This window comes from Polistes fuscatus, unplaced genomic scaffold (genome assembly GCF_010416935.1).
Source record: "Polistes fuscatus isolate 324 unplaced genomic scaffold, CU_Pfus_HIC Scaffold5, whole genome shotgun sequence".
NCBI classification, from domain to species: domain Eukaryota; kingdom Metazoa; phylum Arthropoda; class Insecta; order Hymenoptera; family Vespidae; genus Polistes; species Polistes fuscatus.
Window position 1 is genome coordinate 6,156,341 of NW_025113129.1, and position 20,635 is coordinate 6,176,975.

Consider the following 20,635-nt stretch of genomic DNA (forward strand, 5'->3'; position numbering starts at 1 on the left):
TTAATGTTATTTTTCTATTTTTTGCGAATTACTCGAAAGCGTGGAAGCGAGAGAGACGCGTTAATAGGAGTTAAAAGGAAACGCGTAACGCGGTTATTGATAAACGCTATACGTCGGTAACCACGATCGATAATAAATAAGCAGTCGCCCGCATAGTGCAGGTAGAAAAGCGTCCGATAAGAAAACCGGCAACCGGCTTTAAGTGACGCGGACGTTTTGAGCAACCAGCCACTGTCCTCGTCCGTAGAATTCCGCGATAGTCTTATCGACGTTCATGTGCTTCTTCTTCTCGTCAATTTTTTATTGCCATACTTCTTTTTTCTCTATCCGACCACTTTTGCCTCAAAAACGATGAATCGATATTAGAATTATTTCTTGATCATTTCCAACGAATTTTATATTTCCTCTCACAAAAAAAAAATATACTTATTCGTTTTCTTTTTGCGTAGGTAAAAAGAGAGAGAGAGAGAGAAATATGTGAGTGAGTTAATACGTGTCGGGCATTGACACGAATAGTGTCCTTCCTCGATAGATATATCGTAGCTCAATTTGCGGTTACGTCTTCTTAATTTGGTTTTACCAAATGAATAACGTTTTCCAGTGGTATTCGTATGGCATAGAGAGAGAAAGAAAGAGAAAGAGAGAGGGAGAGAGAAAGACAAGGCAAAAGGGTTATTAGTCAGTTGCAGTTATTTCATTTGCTGGTCGCGTTCCTCTTACTCGTCGGTTTACCAGTTGTTTCTTCCTTCGTAATTGTTGATTTTACGACGGGACTTGCGACAAAGCTCTCTTTCAATGCAGATCTGGAAAGTTACAGATTATAGAAAGTATTATTACTTTTTATTTCTCATAAGAAATGGCGCGTTTTAACGTAACAATTGATTTTATTTTTGGTTTGGATATTTTTTTGCAGAAGTTTTAACATAAACAATAACTGTTATAAAAATAACATAAAAAATTTCTGTTAAATATTTTGACGCTTTATTTCTCACAGAACTGAAAGTTGGGACTAATGCGGTCGAGCGATTTAATGGTAACTTAAGTAATTGACGATTTTTCGCCAAGAGAAGAAACTTTGAGTTGGTACGAGGCGATGATAATTGCATGGTTTCAATTTTATAGTTCTTTAAAAGTCGTGCTAGTTAAAACACGTAGATAAGAAATGAGGCATAGTTTGCAGTATTTATTAAGGATTTAATAAATTCGATGGAATTTAAAAAGAAAATTTAGCTGAACGTGAAAACAAAGTTTACAAGATTGATACGAGTTAATGCATCATAAGATAAAGAAATAGAAGGAAAGAAAGAAAGAGAGATAGAAAGAGAGTAAGGTGTTTGAAGGAAGAAGAAAAGAATTGTTCCTCTACTCGTTAACGGTTTTGACTATCCACCGTGCGCTTTAATCTCCGCTGACCTAATTGCTACGACCTTTCAAGCCGATGGCTATGAGAACGTAGCTTTTTTTTCGTGAGTTAGAGTCACGTTAAACTCGGCCGCGGGCTATTTGAGTACCACCTAATTAAGCGACGCCAGTGTAACTCTGTGATGAATTATCATTGTCCCTCAAAGTTCAGACTTGGTTTTCTTATCTGTCAAATCAGCTGATATATTAAACTGCGTCTCCTTCTCGCGCCTTTTAACTTGCCCAGTGACTCTAAAGAGAAACGAAGGAAGAGATACATAGATAGATAGATAGATGGAGCGAGAGTGTGTGTGAGAGAAAGAGAGAAAGAGAGAGTAGGAGAGGGAGAAAGAAGAGAAATTTATAATCGGTGCGACACATAGCTATGTAACCACGCACCTTGCGCATTCCATTTGATTAATGAACGACCCGCCCATTAAGTGTTTCATTAAACAACCTATGCTACATTGACAAACTTCGATCATCCATTTCTCCTCTCATAATTTGTCTCTCGTATATACGATCTATCAAGCGGTCGCATGTGCATCCATGCGATCGCGTTTCTATTGAGATCGACTAACATAAGATCACTTAAATGAGATCTATTGCTGATCAAATCATTGTGCTAATTGTTTACCTAAACTTCATTCGATAACAGGCGATCGATAATATTATTCATAAAATTAACGATGACAATTTTGTACCTAAAATATTTTTCTATTGTCTACAAAAATAGTAGATAATTTCTTGTATTCGAAAATAGTTGTCGAACAGGTGGCTAATTATCTAGGATAACAAGTGGAATATATTCGTAGGCAATGGTCCAAATATTTAAGCTACTCTTAAATGACGACGATGATGAGTTTTTGAGATAAAAAGAGAACGAGAAATAAAAAGAGAGATAGAGAAAGAGCACGTGGTCTTTCGGAACAGCTCAGATTCGTCGAAGCAGCCTCCTATCTTGTTGGTTGTCAGATTGTTGACACAGGCAGTGACACGTTTAATAGGATTATTTATGCTCCTAAAGGCGCTTAAACGGTCCCATGTTCATATCAGCTTCATCTACCTGACGGCGCGTAGCATAATTATGTCGACACGACTCGTATATCGGGTTTGCTGAGCCGAGTGACAACGCCTAGGCGTCCCTGATTTTGTCCGCGCTCGACTTCCGACGTTAATCTCGAGAAGGAAAGACGTTTTAATCGCCCACTATCGGGCGTACCAGAGAAAACTGGTTCGTAGTTCTCGTAGCACGCGAGTAGTAGTAGTAGCCTATCCTCGATCGATTTGTAACTCTCGATCTGCTGCGAGATTAACTTCCTCCGTAATTGTCCACTTCTGGTTCGACCAATATCAACAAGTATTCGAAGATAATGTAATATCAATATAATATCTATCTATTAACTAGATTAACATATCGTTATTTTTGACACGATGGTTGAAGTGGTATTTGGAGGAAGGGCTTATGTTACATACTGCAAATTTTTAACAATATATTTCGCATAGGCCCTTCCTGCAAACCAATCCATTCATTTAGATTTTTGTAATATAAATACGTCTAAAAGTTTTCATTTTTGATATAAGATTAAATGATCTAACAGGAAGAGTTGTGCGCATTAATGAAGGAAGCGTTTTAATTGGCTTTGATGTTCTAGTTTACCGCGTTGAACGATTTCAAAATTGACGATCATATGAGAACAGAATATATGTATATTTCTATATACTCATATGGAAGAAAATATCTGTAAGAGAGAGGAGCATTGTCTATCTTTTCAGATAGAATGAGAAGCACTGTGAGAAAGCGATATAACGCGATATAAGCTCGGATCAGAGGCGACAACCGCTCATTAGCATACAATGCGGGCTAATGGGATCGCACGCTGACGGCTACTGTTCAATACCTTGTCCCCGGCATTCGTTTCGATTATCCACCGCTCGTTCGGCAACCGAAAGCTTTCAACTATTTCAGTGATGAACTATCGAGGTGACTCGTGTCTTTCATTTTCTTACATTCGTTCATACTTTTTTACGTTGAAAGTTTTAGATTTTCAATCGTATCGTATCGCGACAAAAAAAGACCTGCGATAAATAAATATTCGAAAGAAAAGGAGGACAACAAAAATTGCAAATAATTATTTTCTTTGACAGGTACAAAAAATTTCGAGCGAAACTATCCAAAGTATTTGTACCAGGAGAGACGAGATTATATTATTCAAGGTAAATAATTGAGTTGTCGTGTATCTTATTATAACTAATTGCAGAATAGAAGAAGAGACCTTTACGAGTTTGTCTGGAACATCTTCTTCTTCCTTTTCTTCCATTAATTCGTCCTAGTGCAACGGCATAAAGCTCGAGGACGTTCAATAGGAGCGATGATTTATCTTAACGAGAAGGTAGTATCGGGTATTAGATAGTTGTCTCTTTCTTTCTCTCTATTTCTCTCTTATCTTCTTTAACTCTATTTCTTTCTAACATTCAATAACAATAAGTATAGGTCGTATAATCGAATCGTTCCTAAGAAGAACAACTACGAGCTAAGTTGGGTGTCACGATAGAATATATAATATATATCTTTCTTTCTTTTTAGCTTTGAAAAGATAAAAGCAAGAGGAACGGTCTCTCTCCCCGAGAAGGTATTGTGTGTACCGGCTGCTATTTACACGTCATCGCATAATAGTTCTAACTACGTTCCTCATTACCGGTGCAACGAATACGTGCGAATAGGTCGGTTTTAGTGCAAGCAGTAAAGACGCAAAGGCGTTGTAGGTACCTATTGCTATTCTTGCTGGACTGACCGGTACAAGACTAGTGCGTTTTCTCCTCTCTTTCTCTCTCTCTCTTTCTTTCTTATAAGCAGGTCTTTCATTATCGTTCTACCGACTTCAACGAGGATCGGACGGAGCGATAAGAGGAGAGCTCGGTGATCTCTCGGGTGAACGGAAGCCGGCAGTGCGCAAGAATAAGTTCTGAATAATTTCATGCAAAATAGCCATAGCCTATTGCGAGGATGGTATTGCGAAAGGTCTACTGTTCCGGATTTGGACAAATCCACTCTAGCGTTCTTTTAATTGGCCGTCGTTATATTATTATGGGAAGGGGAAGAAAAAATATATGAATAAATAAAATGATTTTATCAGAATCATGGGCGTTAGTAAAAAATTATTTAGCAAATTATAAAACAAAGAAAAAGATAAACTTTTCTTCTATTCACTTTCATTTTCTTCGATATTGCTCGATGCGAGCAGGGACTGTTATCTCAGCTTGTACCATATATCCCATGGGGGTAAAATCATTTTGCTCTAATAGAAGACAGAGGATACAGGTATATTGGATTTGGTATATTGGACTCCTTCAAGAATGTATGTGCTTCAACGTGTTGTAAAAAGCTCAATGGATCGGCGATAAAATGAAATGAACGCTTACAAACTTGCCGTCACTGTTGCTTGTTGTTGTTGCTTGCTGTCGGTGTTGCTGTGCTACTACTACTACTGCCGTCGTTGATGCTGACCGAAGAAAAGATAAGAGAATGAAATAAGAAAGAAAATGCGAGTGGACGTTGATGATGGAAAAGTTAATAAAAAGTTGTCGGAGAAAGAGAGAGAGAGAGAGAGAGAGAGAATGGTATCTCGATCGATGCGTTAGCTGTCATAAACGATACGCTTCAGTGTGCTACCTACTCTTCTCCTCCTCGCTTCGATGCTCCTACTTAGGGCCTCGAGTTATACATTTAACGAGATATTTCCTCCTCGTCTAACGGCAGGAATACCACCTCGAGGTCGTTTTCTTTGAAAACATCGCGCCCACGCGATCGAACATCTATATGTATGTGTATTTATACATATATTTATACGTATATTAAATAAATGTATATAAATCGTATATATGAATTAACGAATTGACGTTGATCTTTCTCTCTTTCTTTTTCTCTTTCTCTTTCTCTTTCTCTCTCTTAAACGATTATTCCAGAACCCTTTTTCTTTCTCCACGTAGATTCATAAGCACGTTAATCTCTTTGGATTATAACTACTCTTCTTCCTTCTTATTTATGTACGTATGTATATAGTAGTAGTTTGAGTGGTCGATCGAAACGCCTGGAGTTAAGCATGACATGCTAAAATTCAAGCAGCATTGTACCTTTAATTCGGCCCATAATGCGACTTATTGAACGCACGCTCGAATGAACATACTTCGAGCGTGTTTAGAAAGGCCGGAGCGTATCATGTTCTTGATTTAAATCAACCGTGAATGGGGATAACGATGTCGTATACGTATTTCAAATAGCCACGCAATTAAATTAGATCTCGTTTTCGAACATCTTTATGCAAGTCAAGTAAGGACTATGTGTATATTTGATTTGAAAGCTATAGATGTATTATAGAAGAAATGTTCTTTTTCCTTTCTTTTTAATTCAATTCCATATTATCATTTTATTAATGAACGAGTTTTTGAATAATTTTGAAAATATGCTTATGGTCATCATAAATTTGCCTTAAACGCATCTTCTTCGAATAGTCAGTAGAGTTAACTTATTAGTTAGAGAGGCACATACGTGAGTATTCCGTATCTCAGTTTTTTGATTCCTTTCTATACTTTACGGGAATACATAGAAATGAGATACCTACATGATACCTGTCGCTATTCTTGGACCTAAATCATCTCGTTAATTTTTATTCTTTCTTGGTAAACGTTAAAATCTTTGATACAAAGGTAAGAAAAGTGAACGCATATCTAATCTTCTAACGTTACGCATACTAATAAGAAGAAGCTCTTTCGAACGATACTTCATAACGTATACACACATACATATGTGTGTATGGATGTACAGATCTTTCAAAGTATTCAGATATTTCATAATTATATCGTAAATAGAAAAAAAATAAATGTTGTATTTCCTCTTAGAATATTTTCTTTTTTGTATTTATAATATTCGACGAAGGGCTCGCTGTATTCTCTCTTACATACATTTCTATATATATATATAGATGTGTATACGTCACAGAGAGCGTATCTCCGGGTTTCCACATACGCGCAAGACTTTCGAAATAAATCGATAAGATCTCAGGTTGGACACGTTTCAAATTAATGTCAATGCGTCCACGAGCGCGTACGTCTACGAACAGAAGGAGTTTATTAATGCCTTCTCTCGCCTTCTTGTTCAGCAGATTTTTGCATCGTGACCGCGTCGTAGCGTTATCGCATTTTCATGTAAAGCAGCGGCCTTTTGTCTGTATATTCGAAGGAGATGAGAGAGAGAGAGAGAGAGAGAAAGTTTTGCGTATATTTCCTACGAGATGTCCATGACGAAACTCGACCGTGTCTTTCCTCCTGCTTTATTCGTTTTTAACAATTAGAGAAAAATCCAGCAAACTATATTAATATTTTTTCTAAATCATTGTCGTAACATATAATTATACTCGTTACGTTAAATTACATTGCACTCTTGAATGGATTCTTCGTCTATACAGAAAGAAAAAAGATCGAGAAAAAAAATAAAAATAAAAATAAAAGGACTGACATCCTTGAATAGTGGGTACGCATTTGAAATCCAATTTTATACTCGAATAGAGTCTTCTAGAGTTGGAGGAACACACTCCTTAGATAGATTTGAGTAGTAGGGATAAGAGTGATTTATCGGTGTGATTGGAGAGCGTCGAGCGCCAGTAAAGAGTCGGAAAGTCGCGGTCTCATCCAGGTAATCGATGAATAGCGCGAAATTCGAGTGAGCTATATCGACGCATAATTGGCACCTTGGAGAACTCAAGCCTTTCGAGCTTGTCGACTTTCTAACGTGCCGATCGAACGATGGTTATTTATGGGGCGCAATTAAATTAATTAATCGAGCCGAAGCGTGATAAGCGGACGAAATGGCCGCTAAAGATTGCGCAATCCTTTCGCTGAGGTTAATTGCGAAAATGGCATCTCGATGTAATATGGGTAAGTATAGAAACGATATAGTTGGCAAACGACTGGTCTATCGTTTGCCACGCTTCTGATGGATCCATCGACGAGAGTAAAGCGACTAATGGCATCGTTTTCGAACTAGGAATCGATTGATCGAATTAGAAGATTTGCGATTGCTTATAGGAAGAAGAAGGAAGAGCAGTGGAAAGCGAAGAGGAGAGGAGAGGAGAGGAGAAAAAAATAAATGACGAAGAAAGGATAGGCAGTGATCGATGGTGTAGGACGAACTGTTCCGAAGCGTGCCCAGTTACCTTCTCACTTCATTATTCATTCGGCAGCTTCCAATTTGGAACGATTTTGATTTAGCAATCGTCGTCCATCGTAAGCGAGATGTTTCTTGATGGGATTTCTTGTTAACGATTGAGAATCTCATGATCTTCTTAATATAGGTACTTACATGATAATTCCTAACTCCCTGAGAATCGTTTTCTTCATCTAAAACCGATAGAATAATACAATCGGAGAACCTTCCAATTTGAAATAGAAATTACAAGTGTACGCTCGTAATTCTCGAGTATATTACTCGTTAAACTTAGTTTATTAACGTTATTGGTATCAATGTTTCGACACCGAGTAAACCATTTACTTTCAATGCTCGTGGATGATGAACGATTATTACGTGTGGGGTTATAATCGCACTGATTCTCCTAACGGAAACTTTAGGTCGTTAGTACAACTATTAGCGACATGGATAACAATCCTTCTACGTGCAATACGATTGATCGTTAAATTATTTCCCAGCACACTCGAGAAATCAAAGTTTTTTCTTGGCACATACTAAACACACACACACACACACAGAATCATTTATCGTTCGTCCATCAACTTCCCTTCTCTGGTCGTAAAATACCTACATTTCTTTAATATATATATATATATATATATATATATATATATATTATATAAATAATATAAAAAAAATATATATATATAAAAAGAGTCAAATGAAAAGGTTGTTGCTTTCTCGCGTTTGATCTTCTCTTCTTCTTCCTCCTCCTCCTCCTCATTCTTCCGAGAGAAATTGCGTTTGATCGGCATTCGTGGCACCCTGTGGAGCGTTTCACACTCGCCGCCACTGGCGGTCGAGCAGTGCACTCCTGACGCGTCCACCTTGCTCCGCAATTATCCAGAACAGTTCTAAGGTAGCTCACGTGAGCAAGTGTGCGAGTAAGCGAGCGAGCGAGCGCGTATTACCGATTTCTGTATCGCCTTCGCACTAAAACAGGTAGGTAGGTAGGTAGAGAGCCTAGAGAGCAGGTCACTTTCGCTGCTCGTACGAGCAGCGTTCCAGTGGTCGCGCACGCGTGCTCCTCCATTCATAAAGAGCTATAGAAGAGCGTGTATTTATACTCAGCTGTGGTGGCCATCCTACGCGCAAGCATGCAACCACGTGGACCCCATCGAGCCATTCTCTTACAATTTTACTCCCTAGTCGTATTTATAAGGTCTAATTATCTTTCTTATTCTATATTTGAATTTTCTATTTGAGACTTTTTCTTGCTTCATTATTTTTTATATCATGTTAATATTTATCTAATATGATATATTCGTAGATGCGTGGATACGTGTATATGCATCAATCTTGAATGTATGCATGTTGGCATACGAGTCACGTGTTCTTTTATCACGTTTATTTTCTTAGAGAAGATAAATAGATCTAGATGGAAGATTTTCATCGGACGGAAAAACGATCTATATACTTATTCATTTATTTATTAAGTTTTCTTATCGAGTACTGTATAAGCCTATCTTGTTAAATCAGTTCGCTATCGTTGTTCATTAAATCACGATGCTTTCGTAACCTTTCAATTAAAAGTCCACAGAGTGTAGGGAGTCCAAGTGGTGTAAGGTACAATCTTTAAGTGAAAAGTTGTTTCGCGTAACAGTCAACACTGTGGCATGTTAGCCCTTGTGCGACTCGTCCTTCCTTTTTAATCTTTCATGATTTAAGATCAAGATCGATCAATTGATTGCGATTTCGACGCCTTCGGTTAACTTTATCGGTCACCGAAGTGTCAGTCTTACGATGAAACGAGCTACGGTAAATCGGATCGATTGATATATCGATAGATGGATAGATAGATAGAAAGATAGCAGCATAAGACCTCTCTTCTACTGCGTTCTGTTTCCTCTGCTAGGTGGAATCGTGTGTTCCTCTTTCTTGACTCGACTAACCTAACCTCGGACTTGCAATCGCGCTCATTAATGTCCATAAAACTCGTTAATTCAATCGTTAGCCGGTCAACTAACGAAACTCGAGAGTCCTGGTGGCTTACCGCTTGAGATTCGTGGGATCTCAATAAAGAGATAGCGAATTTGTTTCGATCAATGACACTATTATCTATCGTCGTGATTTACGATTATATTACGTTTCAATATACATTACTTTTTTTTGTTCAAGTTAATAATTAATTTAGTTACTTAAAAGGTAGTCACGTTTGTCTCTTTTAAAATTCGTACGTGCGAAGTAGATTTTTTTTATTTGTAAAATCGTTGACTAATAGTTGATATGTGTTGGTTGAAAAAAACAAAATGCAAAAAAAAAGGATATATATATATATATACACTGTAACTGTAAAGAATTCGGTTGATCGTCAACACCGAGATGTATTCTCTCTACGTGCAACTCAATTAACGCGTTCCATCGGTCCATCGATGGACAGACTCGGCGTCGATCGTGAAGAACGAGTGTACGTGCTTCACAGATGTCGAGGGACGATCGTGCTAAACAAACTTCTCGTTTCTCGTGAGATTCGCTAGACAAGTTTGAAACTTCGTTTAGATCGTCGGCAACTCTTAAGAATGTTGCTGTTTCTAATTAGGAGATATGTTAATCGAGCAGGATTCGTGACACTTTGTAGAATTTCTAATGCTTTCCATTCGACTTTCCTTTTCTTTTTCTCTCTCTCCCTCTCTTTCTTTCTTTCTTTGACAATGCACTTGATTTCTTTTAGATTTGTTTAAGAAATTTGGACGATAAAGGCTTTTCTTTTCTTTGTATTTTTATTTATTTCTTTCTTTCTCCCTTTCTCTCTTTCTCTCTCTCTCTCTCTCTCTCTTGTAGTTCATCGACATCGCAACAAAATACTCGAGGCACGAGGTCGATTCTAATCGTAGCATTTTTTCCGTTCCACCAGAATAGTAAAACTTTTATTATAGTTTGAACTCGTAGTACACTACCACTAGATCTATACTTATATACTATACACGGGGAAAAATTTGCGTTTATCGTCGTAGAAGTACGAGAAAGAGAGAGAGAGAGAGAGAGAGAGAGAGAGAGAGAGAGAAAAAGTTTACTCGTCCGAATGTACGATCGTACGTCGCGGTGTTTCTTGAATTCTTCATAAAGATTAAGTTTCAGCATATGGACGATTTAAAGGGCATAGTTCACCGAGCACGTGGAAATAAATAATTTATTCCTCATCATTCGGTTCGTCGAACGAATGAACTTGTACACATGTAAGTTGAGAATATCTAATATACAAATGATATTTACCGGACGTTGTGATACGGGAAATAAAATAAAAAAAAGAAAAAGGGGAAAAGAAAGAAAGAGACGGAAAGATAGTCGGTAAGTTGTATTCTGGCGTTGACTCGCATACTTTGAAGCCAATATGGCACGTAGAATCGTAATGTAGGTGGACTCGTTTAGTATACAATTATCCACATTTTTCTTAACGCGCTCTTACGCTCAGTCTAACACACAAGCGTGCTGCTTTTGATACGAAAGTAACCGGCTCGATATCTCTATATACGTACTTATATCTATCCACGTATGCCGATACTTTGCGTAGAACCGTTCGGTTGTATTACGTATTGCAAGGGTTGCCGTTACGAGAAACGTGCCGTGAAAGTGCACTTTCAAAGTACGATGGCCATTTTTATTCGCACTCTACAGACAGTCCACGTTGCCACGCGGAGGTGGATGAAATAACATCTCGTCTAGTCTCTCTAGATCGTTCGTTGAAGTTATTTGTACACACTCACAAACACACACGCATATATCAATATATTTGTCTCTCTCTCTCTCTCTCTTTTTCTTTATTTCTAAGATTTTCTTACCAATAGAAACGTAGTATTCTATGAAACGATCTCCTTTCGATGATATATTCGATCATAGAGAAGAAAATCCAACGAGCATGCTCGTCTTTCAACGAGACTAAACTTCGAAGGAAGATGTCTAGGAAGCTAGCAAGCATCGATTTACCGAATCTAATCCTTTAACTCGGTTGCGTCTATCGATACGTTTGTATCGGTATTGCCGCTATTTTATCTTCTCTTTCTATCATGAACGGGCAACCGCGTCTCGAAGCTACGCTCGACTCTATTTCCCCGGCTATTAGCGCTAATCGATTACGGCGTGACGGATCGAATGATTTAAATAAAGACCGGGTGCGTCATGGGCCCGGCCCTCTATACTCGACCGCGCCCCACTTTAGATAGAAAGAGAAAGAGAGACAACATTGCATTCGTCTCATTATTTTGTCCGATCCGTCACGTATTTTTTATCTTTTTCTTTCTTTTCTTTTGCTTCTTCTTCATCTTATTCTTTTTGTCTCTCATTTTTTCATGAACTTCGTTTCCTCCTCCGAGTGATCTTAAACAAAACAATGTTATATAAAATTTGTATATACGTATTTTTGTATCTTCTTAATACTAAACGTACAGATGCTTTATGTATATCTATTTCTACCACAGCGAATTAAATAATCCCTATTTTCAAAAAGTCACATATTTTACGATATATGTATAGCAAAATATATTACATTTATGCAATAAGAATTCTTGACTCACCGAATAAAAAGAAATTCTAACAAAAATTTTACAATCAGTCATTTGATCAGTTATGATACGTTTAGTGTTAAGAACGATTTAGTCGGTCGTAAGATTTCGCCTATGTTATGTAGAACAGCGTCTAATTATATTTGTTTTTTTTTTCAGGTGATCCAAGGACCACAATATTCGAGCCAACATGCCAATCGGATGCCAGGGATGAAGAAGATGTGTCTCTAATTGTAACTAATTAATATGTTACTTAGCTAGTTGAATTAGTAAGTGATTTGTTATCTGCATATTCTTGGTGACTGTGAAACACTAACGTGAAAAGAGAATTCGTATCATCGAATCGAAGCGCGAGTGAATTTCGTTTTTTTTTTTAATTACCGTGTTTTCGTAAGCAAAGAAAAAAAAAAGAAAAAATAACAAGAGAAAAGAATATTTCTCTATTTACTCGCATCTCCGTCCTTTTTCTCTTCTCAGCGTAAAGGACAAACGATTGTGCTAACAATAAGTAACTTTTCGTTTGGATAATTTAGCGAATTAGAATAATTGCAGGCGTGATTAGAATTTGTCTCACGCGAGATCTATCAATCGATCTTTTCGGGAGTGAAGTGTAACAATAGACATCTTCAAGTAGAGGAAAACGATCGGAAGTAGAGAAAGGGAGCGAATAGTAAACGGGCGAGTGCAGTGACTGACTTACATCGGGAACGCCAACCTGCAATCAAGGTTCATGGTTTTCATGGTGAGTCATCTTAATTTTCTAAACTAACATTCTTGATATTAACTTACGATCTGACTCTTAGAATTTTTTTGTTCTTTTAGCTCGTATCAATTTGAAATTATATTCATTTTATGCTCGATTTTGTTTACGCGATAAACAAAAGTGATACACATTTGTATATATGCAGCATGGTAAAAATGTTGTGACGAACGAGTGTAAATGTATGTCAGAAAGAGGATTGATAAGCGTATGCGTGCGAATGATTTGTTTATTGATACGTGATTGATTAGCGAAAGATCACGCCACGTAATTGACAAATCAGAAAGACGACAAAAGACGTTAGACGCTGTAACATAGTTGACGATGGTTATTAGATGAACACAGTCGAATTTAGACGATAGAAGCAGACGTTAGATGAAAGTAGACGAATCTAGAAGAGTGTAGATGAATAGGCGGTAGAAAAATAGAAGAAAAGAATAAGCGAAGAAAGAAAAAGAGACTATTGAATCATAGACGAAAGACACTACAAACAAACGATTAGACGAAAACGAAGGAAGATCGAGGACGAGTTTACTGTTGCTTTTCTCTGCTATTATTAATATCTGTATAATTATTATATTTTTATTTAAATATTATACTATATATATAATAAAATAACGGTAGATTGAATGCATGAACATAAAAGAAATGAAAATTAGCAATCGCAGCAGGCATCGGGATTGTTAGCGTACGATTTCTCGCTTTGGGAACAAACAAGCGCTTGATCTTGGATTATTTGAATGGAGTATGCGTTTCTTATCGAAGTGCACTTATGTTTACGCGCGGGCAAACATGCGATTTGCATAATTTTGGTGCCGCCTGTTTCCTTCCATGGAAGGAAGCGAGTTTATCTTTATATTCGAGATATCGCGTGACATTGCGAGCTTCGTATACGAATTTTTGTAAAACGAATCGAGTCGTCAAATATCGAGTCAATTTTACAAGAGACTACCGAATAAATATGCGTATATTGAATAATTCATATCTCTTGAAATTATTCTTACTGAAATTTTATGGGAAATTAATTATAGATTATAATTGAAAGAAACGTCGAATAAATTTCTTCTTTTTTTTTTGTCACATTTAAATATATACTCGTATTAAACGTATATGGAATATTTGAAGAAAGAAAAAAAAGAAGAGAAAAATATATGAAAAGGAGAAAAAATAAGAGAGAGAAAGAGAGAGAGAAAGAGAGAGAAGCATAAAAGACGGGAAGACTCGGTATAAGGTTACGGGTCAGCCATGGAGAAGCATTAATAATCGTTTACAATCTTTAAGGTAGGGTGTGGCGAGTACGTTAACCCCTTCTTTTCGTTTTTTTTTTCATCTTCTTTTCCCTTTCTCCTCTCTCGTATTCGTCGGAGGTACATCGAGCCGTCGAAATAAGAGCAAAAAGTATATATCCTTCCTTCGGACCTTAAAGGAGTTGGTCGCGTATATTACAAAAAAATAACTTTGCCATAGTCATCGGGATTGTTCACGGTCGAACGTAACTGTTCGAGTTTGTTGATTGGTATCGATGGCTTTCGGGTACTTCGATAATATATTCAATTTTCAAATACGATTTTCTTCGTTTAAAATATAATGCTCGTACTAATTAAATAGATAAATTCATTTACTTAATAATCGCGCTATCAAAATAATCGTGAGTGCAAAAGGTTAATAATCAAAATTTAATAATGATAGAGAGGATAATCTGCAGATTCGAAGAAAGTTTACTGATTCAAACGATCGATGTCTATTATACTCTCTCTATCTCTTCTCTGTTTATCTCTAATCGGTTTTCCTTACTTAACTCCTGTTTCTCTCGATAGTTTACGCGCGTAATCGCGGCACTACTACTCGTAATGGTAAAATCTTAAAAGCTATCGTTGGAGACGCTAAATCGATTTACGAGCCGGTCGGCACGTTGACTCTTATGTTTGCGCATCCGTGTTTCGGAAGTGCGAGATATTGATTAAAAATGAGAAATTAAAGTTAGGAGAAAATGACGGAGAGAGGGAGAGAGAGAGAGAGAGAGAAAGAAAGAGAAAGGAAACCAGATAAACCGGTATTACTATGACCAACCAAACGAATTTCTCGTACTTGCGGTGTGACTTGATCCTTCCTCGAATAAACTTCTATTTGCTAGGAAATACTTAAGTACATACTTTGATAGTTCAGGAATTCGATTCGAGTTCACTTTATTCAATATTTAAATAAATATTTATGATCGTGTCATAGCTGTGCTTGAAATAAGAAAAAGAAGAAATGAAAAATGCGCGTAGCTCGCGCATTACTATCGAACATCATTTTTACATCGTTGCAACGTGTTTAAGTATTCGCGATAAAGATCTTCCTTTCATTTTAGTTTTTTTTCTTTTTATTTTATTTTTTATTCGAACGTATATCTTAATGAAATTAAAACGGCGAATTTCGAGGATTAAAAAATGAGGGTCTTAAAGATTCTAAATTCAGTCGTTCGTAAAGATTAATACGGATGATTGAAGGACATCGATCACTGTCTTAAGACACCAAAAATCTTCCTCTCCTTTTAACACTTAAAACAAAGCGACATAGAGGTCCGAGAAGGTACGCCGCGCCGAGTTAAACAATCTTCCAGGAGATATCTCTTTCATTCATTCTAAAAGGCTGCTGTTGGGTCAAAGAGCGTCTTTCGTCCAACGATACGCGTGCTGAATCAAAGAATTCGTCGCGGTAAACGATAAGATACTTTCCCTCTTTCTCTCTCTCTCTCTCTACTCCTTTCATTTTTTTTACGTTCCACTATCTTCTTCGTCTTGGCGTATGCGTTATTAACGACGGTGATAAATTGTATTGCAGAGGCACGCGGGTGCGGCCCTCTCTCTCTTGGCTAGTGCGACGAATCGGCGATTTGGAGGGAAAAAAAGTCTCTCCGGAGAACCCGTTCTTCATCTCTCTCTCTCTCTCTCTTTCTACTATCTTTTTTCTTCCTTTCGCGTGTGCTACCTTCTCCGTGAAAATCGGTCGTCGGCCCTTCGCCCTGTGTCCTCTTCATCCGTTCTCTTGCATAGTCATCGTCTTACCTTTCTTCTCCCTTCTTTTTCATTTTTTTTCGTTTTCTTTTTCTTTTTGAGCCACCATCGACACCACCTGCAGCAACCAAATCTACGGTGTTTATCGTAAGACTAAATTTAATGAAGAAACTTTCCTTGATATATCATATTTGCCATTTTCTTCTTCTTCTTCTTCCTAATTAACTTTCAATCTATTTTTTTTTTATTAGATTTATATATTTATCATCTTTCTGAAAATTTTGAAGACATATGATGACGATACTCGAGTTAGAAATTCACACGTTCGTTAAGTCCTAAGTTAATTGAAATATTTATTCGAAGTTCCATGCTTCGTTGCATGCAAGTAGGCAAGTGTTCTTACTTAGCCGCGTGATTGTGAGCGTCGGTGTTATCGTTTATCGCGGCCCAGTTAAGAGCTCTCTGATATCTCCCGTCGTACGTTTAAATCGTTTTCAGTCGACTGTAAGATATGTATTGCATAAAAGACACGCGCCGCTAATTGCTACTAACAGTGGTAGCAACATTGTGTGTTTCGTTAAAACACACAGGTGTAACAGCGATTCGAAATAATATCACATGTAGAAATAATTTCACACGCATTGTCTCTTAAGCGTCCTAAGTTTTCTGTTACATACAACGTACGTATCTATGCATGTACAATATTATAGGTATATATTTATGTGTCAGCGTTAAATTGCATAATTCAGTTAAATCAGAAAATTGCATAATTCAGGAAACTCTAGGTTTTACCTAAGATAAATAGGCGTTTTAGAAGTAATTCTATATAAACATTTTAATGATCCTACTGTAAATATGCTTATTTCATTGATAAGATGTATTTACATGCTTACCCACACACACACATACGCGCGCGCGCGCGCGCGCACACACACACACACACACCTAAAATATTAAAATTTTATGTCGCGAGATTATTTTAAAAACTCATTTTCCAGCGAGAAATACACCCAACAATATGGAATATATCGATCGATTATCGTTATTACTAAAAGTATACAAACAGTCTGATATTTCTAGGAAAATGTTCTTATTGTGGATAATTCGAAGAAATAACCGATGAAAGGAGACCGAATGTTTATAAAACAACTTAATACCATTAAATGTTTTGTTTATACATACCCCACTCCTTAGCCAGTGTCAATATTCCAATGTTATCGTTTTTATTTTATTAACAATTTCGTCGTTGAATTTGTAGACACATGGACCTCTGATTCATTTTAAAAATGATTTCGGTGAGCACTCAGTGTAGTTGTTGCGTAGTTGTTTTCATATCCGTCAGTATTCTTCGAACACTGGAAGACGTAACAACGATATTAGAAAAGTATCAAATTTATTTCGTGTATACGCGCGCGTGTTTTGTTACTATGCAAATAATATGCATATGTGCACGAGTATGTTTACTGTTAGCGAGTGATATATATGTGCATGCGTGTATAATGAGTATCGTTAAAAAAGAAGATATAAAATATTGTGTCTAATGCAAATGAGAAGATAATTGAAGTAGAAATATAAATATAATACGTAAAACAGGAATACGTCTGAACACGTTTGGTTGGAAACTGAGAAGAATAATGATTGAGAAGGGAAGGGTGAGTAAAAGTTAAGTTAAATTAATCGAAAAAACAGTTGATTCGGTGTTCGTTCAGTATATTGCATTGTTGTTTTCATATTCATTGAGAGATATCAACACAATAATAGAAAAATATAAAATATTTTCGCGTATATGTATATGTGTTTTGTTGCTATGCAAATGATATGCATATATATGCATACGTTTGTGCACTGCTGTGTGTGTACTGCTGGCGAGTAATATATATGTGCAATACGTGTATATGTCAACGTTAAATTTTATAATTCAGTTAAATCGTGGAAACTCTAGGTTTTACCCAAAATAATTAGACGTTTTTGGGAATACATATAAAAAGAATTTTATTATACATTAAAACTAATAGTAGTTTTAGAAAATAACGAGGTTACATATGACTTTATAAGAAGCGAGTAGTTAAAGTATGAGAATGAAATTTGATCCATCTTTAGTGTCTTTTTCTTTTTACGACAATGCTCGTAGTTATCCTTTTTTATCTCTTCCTTTACTTTAAAAGCAAATGTTCTGTTAGTTATGGTGTTTTATCATTGAAGTAGGTAATTTTGTCTTCTTTCATATTTAAATAAGTCAGTATAGTTGTTTAAATGTTCAGTTAGTTATTTCACGAATTAACGGATTTCACAATGTAACATCACATATGTGTTTCGGAAATTGAAGCTTGCGTGACTTAACATTTTTATTTCAGTTAAAGTTATTTTCCTAATCATGCAGCAGATGGATACGAACGTCTGGCTAAAATCTGATTAAATAAATTCTTACACGATTTGAAATCTGATCCAATAATAGAGTTAATAAAGTTTTGGATAAAAATAATTTTCAGTTAGTTTGAAAAATAATTCATGGAAAGAAGAAGTCAATTTCATTTACGAAGAATACGTGCATATGTAATACTCGTTGTCATAGTTTTTGTGATTTTCTAAAGACGTCGAGTAGCATTCGGAAGAATCGATAAGACGATATGGATAGAAGAACATGTAATCCTTTTCTTTTTTTATTTATATTCATCCTTGCTATCTGCAAATTCAAATAGTTCTAGTAACATCAAACTAAAATAACGTATACATCTCGCGTGTTGAAACGATCGATAAAATCGAGCTAAAACGATGCTTGTTAAAAATTAATTTTTCCTATTGGTATAATAGTAGTACAGATTAATGTTTCCACGGATTAGATATTTTCTCTCTCCCTCTCTCGTTTAGTAATTCGTGCAGGGGTCATCAATTCAATTGATTTTCTTTCAAGAGTCGTATCAAACGCATGTATGTACATACATACGTACTTATGTACATACGATTAGCCTCCTCTCCGTTTTCTCCTTTCCTCCCTCCCGCCGGTTTGCCTTCTTTCGCGAATCTTTTATTAGCATTAATGTAATTCGATAATAAGTTATATTTAATAACGCTCTGAGACTGTGGGTACTTACGTTTTTCAAATTTGCATTGGAAGTTTGGTATGGTGGGACGTAAGGTAACGTTTACGGTTCTGAAAGACATTTAGCCGAAGTCGCGTTCGCTGTTGGATACTAAGTATCGCTCGATTATATCTCGCCCGTAAAACGTCCTAGGGACATTAATTTATTTTATATTCGCACTGGGGTCGCGTATGCACGTCGAATATCATTTCTTTCTTTCCTTTTATTCTTTATCTTCCCTCTTTTTCTTCTTCTTCTTCTTCTTCTTTTTCATCATCATTTCTTTCTCTCTTCTTGCAAGGACCAGACGTTTATAGTTCTCTTCGTGGCAACCGCGAGAAATCGTTATTTGCAATAAATTTTTGTCTCACTAACGGAAAGGATCCCGCTCGACATGCACAAAGATCGATTCTACTTGTTAATACGATTCGTTTTACGGCTTTCTCTCTTTCTCTCCTTTGAGATTTTTATTGTATTTTTAAAGGACGCGTCGTATCGTTTTTTACTTTAAATTTGTGCATTCTATTTGATCGCGAAGGATGTTTGTCAAAATTAAGGTTTATTGAGGAAAGAAACAAAAAAAAAATAAAAATATATGATACGTATCTCTTTGAAAATTGGCATCGTCCACCCTCGATGATGCGAGGTCAACGAGCATTATATCATCTTCAAGCAGAAAGTCGAGATAGTCGGAGAGAGAGAGAGAGAGAGAGTGGGAGAAAACGGAAGAGGAGAAGCTTTACGCAAAAGGTTATTCTGATATTTTTAGAACTACTTTCGCGTAGATGATATTTCCTCTCGTTTTCTTTCAGTTTTCTCTCGCGGAAGTCGAATATATATATATATATATAGAGAGAGAGAGAGGAGAGCCAAAAGTCTCGTCAATTCGTGTACTTTAAGGCCAGACTACGTTTAAACGTGTCTCTTTGATCCAGGCAATGTATTTCGAGAGGACGGGTGACAGGCTCCGGCCTGTATGCGTTTTATTTAAAGACCTGACACGCCTTAGTTATTGCGCAACGGCTGCGAATCCGCACTCTTATGTTGGCTTACAGTTTTAACGGTTAACCGTGCAAAGCTTTTGTTTTCTTCTTACTTGCATGCCACCCTATCTAGACACACGAAATTTCCTCCTAACGAAACCAAACGAGATGATAGAGGCTGCATATCATTTTTTTCTTCCCCTTTTTGTTTTGCTAAATACAAAAAAGATATGATTGGTCAACGATTGTTGGCATAACGTTGAGGCATGACATGGAATGGACACTAAGGATACGGTCGTTAATAATCGAAGGAAAGCTTTTTTCTTCACGCACGATATCGATATGTATTATATGTATATATCCTATAACTACTTGCTACTCTCGTACTTCGACCACGGTAATGGACTACAAAATTGTCAGCGTATCGGTAACAGCACTCCCGCAATGAGTAATAAGATTTTATCTTCGATAATATATAGCTCCGATCTCTCTGCGTTCTCGTTACTAAATACGCGACCTGTCTCTATCCTTGTCTTTTTCTTACTTTCTTTTTCTTTTTCTTTTCTTATTTCATTTTTATATTAAAAGAAAAATAAACAACGGAACTAACAGGAATTACGAGCGAAGAAAATCGACTATTCTCTTTTCTTATTAATTATTATAACGTTA

General features: G+C 36.6%; 1 protein-coding gene and 1 long non-coding RNA gene across 3 annotated transcripts in view; one reads left to right on the top strand and one right to left on the bottom strand.

Moving 5' to 3' along the window:
* LOC122522476 (Krueppel-like factor 3) overlaps nt 1–20,635 on the top strand; it is a 220,961-nt gene that overhangs the window by 1,692 nt on the left and 198,634 nt on the right. The window contains exon 2 of the mRNA XM_043643647.1: nt 12,304–12,886. Coding sequence (XP_043499582.1) covers nt 12,875–12,886 — 12 coding nt within the window. The 5' untranslated portion in view covers nt 12,304–12,874. The remainder of the gene's footprint in view (nt 1–12,303; nt 12,887–20,635) is intronic.
* The window catches only part of LOC122522538, a 34,107-nt gene continuing 13,895 nt past the window's right edge, over nt 424–20,635 (bottom strand). Inside the window, exons 2-3 of one of the 2 annotated variants that reach the window (XR_006305078.1) lie at nt 17,086–17,258; nt 424–803 (exon numbers count right to left, since the gene is read on the bottom strand). This is a non-coding gene — a long non-coding RNA (uncharacterized LOC122522538). Of the gene's footprint in view, nt 804–11,891; nt 11,960–17,085; nt 17,259–20,635 lie in introns of those variants that run through there. The other variant, XR_006305079.1, reaches the window with a different exon arrangement.